Source organism: Sander vitreus, chromosome 6, assembly GCF_031162955.1.
Source record: "Sander vitreus isolate 19-12246 chromosome 6, sanVit1, whole genome shotgun sequence".
Classification (NCBI taxonomy): domain Eukaryota; kingdom Metazoa; phylum Chordata; class Actinopteri; order Perciformes; family Percidae; genus Sander; species Sander vitreus.
The window spans coordinates 25,963,681-25,965,451 of NC_135860.1; the positions used below are offsets into that span (position 1 = coordinate 25,963,681).

The window sequence follows — 1,771 nt, forward strand, 5'->3', positions numbered from 1 at the left end:
TGGAAATTACTAGGAATATATGGAAATTAACAGAAAATCAAGGAACCAGGAATATGTCTTTTCCTGGTTTTAAAGGCTACATTACAGTAAAGTGATGTCATTTTCTGAACTTACAAGACTGTTCTAGCTGTTCTAGTATTTGTCTTTACCTGCTTAGTCATTGTATCCACATTACTGATGATTATTGATCATAAATCTCATTGTGTAAATATTTTGTGAGAGCACTGATAGTCAACGTTCTATTGTGACAATACTAATTTCCAATTATCCATTAGCTGGTCTCACCTTCAGATCATGGAGGTGCTCAGTAAAGTCCTCCTTCTTGCTGACATTGGAGAAGGAGCGCAGTGCACCTGTGAGCCGTGGAGGAGACATCTTTCTCTGATGCTCTCATCCATACACTGGTTCTCCGGCTTAATTCTATGACAGACAGAATGACAGTTACAAATAGCATAACATAACTTTTGTGGCAGTATGGTTTCTACATGACATAGCCTGTCAATAGTACCGCACGTGTCTATTTAAATACAGCTGCACGTCATACAGAAAAGCTGTCAGTTTAAAGTTGCATTTCTAAACCAGAGTCACACACGTAAGGTAGGACATTATCACCAGATGTCACACATATTTTGGGTCTTTTAGTGTATTCGGCATACAATGAAACCCCACAAACACCTAACAGCAGTTAAATATTTGACTGTAATATCTGAAACGTCATCTGTAAGGAAGTAACTTGCTAACGTCACCAATGCGTTGGCTGAACAGTAACTGAGATACCGGTAACGTTAATAAACGTCAAATTAATAGCGAAACAACGACGTATTGGTATACAGGGTGTACGCCGAATTGAAGACTCGATACTGTCGATTCGTCCAAGACCCGGAAATCATCTATAAGTATATAGTTTTTTAGGTGAATTAGGTGATCAAGACAGCTGTTTTTAACGACCTGTCATTCTCTCCGCGCAGTTCAAGAATAACGTTAACGTTAGGGCACACGCCAGAGCCAAAGTGTTGTCTTGCTTGTATTATTGTAACGTAGCTAATAAACGATATGTTTTCTTAAGCCACTTTTACAAACTTTAAACATAACAAAATTAAAGATGCTCACTAACGTAGCTAGCTAGTAGAGTCTGTGTTGCTAGCTAATGTTAGCTTGCTTGGCAGCCTGGCTGCCACTTCCACAGTCGTATTACTGTACCATTAGCTTTAGCACTTTAGAACTGTCACTGTCAAACGAAATGCGAAAAATTAGCAGTCTGTTTGGCAATGTAAAACATAATATTTCAATTGCAAACTACCTTCCAAAGTGCCTTATAGAATGAACTGTGAGACGCGTGTCAACTGACTGGCCTAGCGGCAGATGTCAACAGAAGTCGCGTGTAAGCTATGACCTATGGGTATTGTAGTTTGTACGACAAATACTTGCCATAGGCTAAGCATAGAGGCTACGCCTAAAATGACTACATTGCCCACTTATACACAGGAGTGCCACATCACACAAGGTTTGCTTTAAATTCAAACCAGCGTACACCGAAACACATATAAGCGGAGTCGGTACTCGAATTAAAACTGGGTACGCCTCTGCTATTTGAAATTGATCACGGGTATTCACCAAAACCGGGTCGTGCGTCAAAGTCTGCTCCGTGTTGTGGAGATGTCCCAGGGTCTTGTTTCCCTATCCTTGCAATGACTAACTCCACACAGTGCGAGCTCCCCGGTATCTATAACAAGCGCAACCACAAAAACTATAAATTTACTAGAAAACGAAA

At 40.3% G+C, this 1,771-nt stretch overlaps 1 protein-coding gene across 2 annotated transcripts in view; it reads right to left on the minus strand.

The window, feature by feature from the left end:
- ascc3 (activating signal cointegrator 1 complex subunit 3) overlaps nt 1-1,389 on the minus strand; it is a 187,191-nt gene extending 185,802 nt beyond the window's left edge. For both annotated transcript variants that reach the window (XR_013502163.1, XM_078253587.1), the window contains exons 1-2: nt 1,301-1,389; nt 286-420 (exon numbers count right to left, since the gene is read on the minus strand). Coding sequence is in view for 1 of the 2 variants with exons in the window: in XM_078253587.1 (XP_078109713.1) it covers nt 286-375 (90 nt within the window). In the remaining variant the exon portion in view is untranslated. The remainder of the gene's footprint in view (nt 1-285; nt 421-1,300) is intronic.
- Nucleotides 1,390-1,771: the final 382 nt, after the last annotated feature.